We start from the raw sequence: 2,646 nt of genomic DNA on the forward strand, positions 1-2,646 counted from the left end.
CGAGCCACCGTGCCATGCCCTCACCCTGCAGAGCCTGCGGCTGGCGGTGCTGCTGCAGTGCGGGCAGGGGAAAATGTGTAAGGGGCAAGAAAAACACCCAAGAAATGGGAAAAGCTGTGTCCCACAAATGGGAACTCTGCAGGAGAGGGCACTAGATATCGCCGCAGCCCAAGCAGCTGCTGGCCACCGCAGCAGAAACACCATTGCACATCCCTCCTCTCCCAGCACTCCTCCGGGAGGGATCCCCTCCTGCCCCGAGAGCCACTCACCACCACGTTTTCATCTTTAAATACATTCTCCCCACTGACTTTGCAGAGCAGCTCTGCTGGGAAGTTCAGGTGATGCTCAGAAACAAATTCAAAGACGTTATTCTTCCTGCGAGAGAGGGAACACACGGGAACACCCCGAGGCTGGCGGGAGGGGGGCATCCAGGCTCTCTAAGCACCCCAGGAACGCTCACATGCTCCCTGATTTCCCAGGACAATAACCACGCTGCCTAACCTTTGTGCTCCCACATTAATTTCTTAATAACCTTGTATATGCAGCAGCCAGTGGTGATTTGCACAAATAATCCTGGAATCAGCCCTCCACGGTGCTCACCGTGCCTTGCGGCTCCTGCGCCTGTTCACCCCTTGCTGCAGGAGGGCTCTGACACTCCCTTCCCAAAGCCGGGGCAGTTCCCAGTCTCTCGGGATGGATGGAGGCGGTGTTTAGAAAAAGGAAGGGCTTCACACAGGGCAACTGAAGGCATTTGGTATAAAAACGGAAAAGTGCTCAGGAAGCACCAGAGGGCAGGTGATGGCTTTGTGCTGAACCTCCCGAGCCAAGATCTTTTCCAGCCCCATCCGTTACCTCTGGAGCTCCCAAAGGGGAAATGCTGGAGCAGCACCACAGCCCTGGCTGTCACCAAAGCCCCAGCGAAGGAGCTCGGCCGTGGCCCCACCTCACCCATCACTCCATCTCCTTTCTGACTTTTGGTGTGACCTTGGACAACCCTTCGCCTCTGTGAGCCCTCCCTGGCTCCCACCTTGCCCCAGGGACAAGGCTGACATCCCCCCAAAGCAGAGCTGTCCCCTGAGCCCCTGCCTGGCCAAAGGCAATAAAATCTCCCCCCGCTAGCCCTTAGGCAGCCCAGCCGAGCTCCCAAGCCTTGCAGGAAGATGAGGAATAAAACCAGCTCCGCACGGCTGCCCGCGCTGCCTACCAGGTGATCACCAGCTGCTCGAAGTGCTGGAGCTTCTTCCCTCCCCGGCAGGTCGCACAGGTCTTGCTGCCCCGCCCAGAGCAGGTATTGCACCTTGGGATGCAACAAAAAGGGTTTAAACAGGATTTTAAGCACTGCCCGCTTTCGGAGGGCTGAGGTCCCGAGGGTGATGGTTTCAGGCTCTTCGCGGGGCTCAGCAGCACCGGAGCCAACGACATCCCGGGACGTGCATCTCCCCTGGTCGGTGACTCAAGGGGTGTAGCGTATCTGCTGGGAAAAACAAATGACTAATGCCAGCCTCTAATCTGTTTGTAAATGTGGATTTAGTCAAAGAATGTGTTTGTACATCTCCTTGAGGGCAATCGCAATCTCCCCACACGAGGGCAGGAAGGCGAGTGTCCCTTTGAGGACGCTGCTGTGGGTGCAGGAGGCAGATGCTTATGCACAGAGCGTTGGGACTGCATCAGTGCAACACAGATCAGCAGCGGCTAACAACTGATCCATCATCATCAGCCCCGGTGATCCATGCTTCACAATGACTGCCACCATTGTGCACGATACCATCTCTGTTATTTTAAACTTAATGGAGCCGCATAAACAAAACAGCTTCAGAACAGCGCCTTCTTTGTTTCTGTCACTTAAAGATCATTTTTAAGCCTGCTAAGTTTCATGTTTAGAAAAACCAGAGGGTGGTAATAATTCTCCTGTCTGCGCTGGCTGTGAACGCGGCCAAACCCCAGCCGTGCGCCGCGGGAACCGCACCCAGAGCAGCTCTGAAGGCTGCCAGCCCACCCCCGCCGGCTCCGCCAGCCCCATCCCATGCCCCGAGCCAGGCTGAGCCCACCGAGGCGGGGCAGGGGGACAGCAGGGACCTGGGGAGACTCAGCACCAGCTCCTGAAGGTCTGAGCAGCTCTGCTTTCCCCGGGAAACCCAAAGCTTTCTCCAGTTTCCCAGAGATTCTGGGAGACGCTGCCGTCTTGTAACAGAAAGGTAAAAAGTAGGGAAGAAAGGAGACCCAAAAAATTACTGTTTTCCAAAAGCTTCAGAGCTTATCTCTAGGTTTGGGATACCAGCTCGGCTTCTGAACGCTGAGGATGAGCAATAGATGCTAAAATGAAAGTTCATTAAAAAATATGGGGGGAAGGCTATTTCTAACCCTTTTTTCCCTGAGAATAAAGGCACCGTGCACTGCTTTCTCTATTGGGTGATCTTCACTGAAGAACACAAAAAAGCAGGGGGGCACACGGAGCCTGCCCCGTGCCAGCAGCACCCAGGCAGAGCTGTTCTGGCTCAGACAGGCTGGGTTAAGGGCTTTTTTTTCCCCCCCACCATCTATTTTCCTCCCCCTCGCAGACCCTCAGCTGACAGCCTCCCGCAGGCCGGTGGGGCTGGGACGGGGGGTTTCCAGTGACCGCACCGCGGGGGAGCGCACACGGAGGCA

The 2,646-nt window shown here is 56.0% G+C and overlaps 1 protein-coding gene across 1 annotated transcript in view; it reads right to left on the reverse strand.

The window, feature by feature from the left end:
* The window catches only part of SSUH2 (ssu-2 homolog (C. elegans)), a 21,032-nt gene that overhangs the window by 2,524 nt on the left and 15,862 nt on the right, over positions 1-2,646 (reverse strand). Inside the window, exons 5-7 of the mRNA XM_010087662.1 lie at positions 1,551-1,641; positions 1,205-1,297; positions 270-375 (exon numbers count right to left, since the gene is read on the reverse strand). Coding sequence (XP_010085964.1) covers positions 270-375; positions 1,205-1,297; positions 1,551-1,641 — 290 coding nt within the window. The remainder of the gene's footprint in view (positions 1-269; positions 376-1,204; positions 1,298-1,550; positions 1,642-2,646) is intronic.

The sequence above is a fragment of the Pterocles gutturalis genome, unplaced genomic scaffold (assembly GCF_000699245.1).
Source record: "Pterocles gutturalis isolate BGI_N339 unplaced genomic scaffold, ASM69924v1 scaffold14556, whole genome shotgun sequence".
Lineage (NCBI taxonomy): Eukaryota > Metazoa > Chordata > Aves > Pterocliformes > Pteroclidae > Pterocles > Pterocles gutturalis.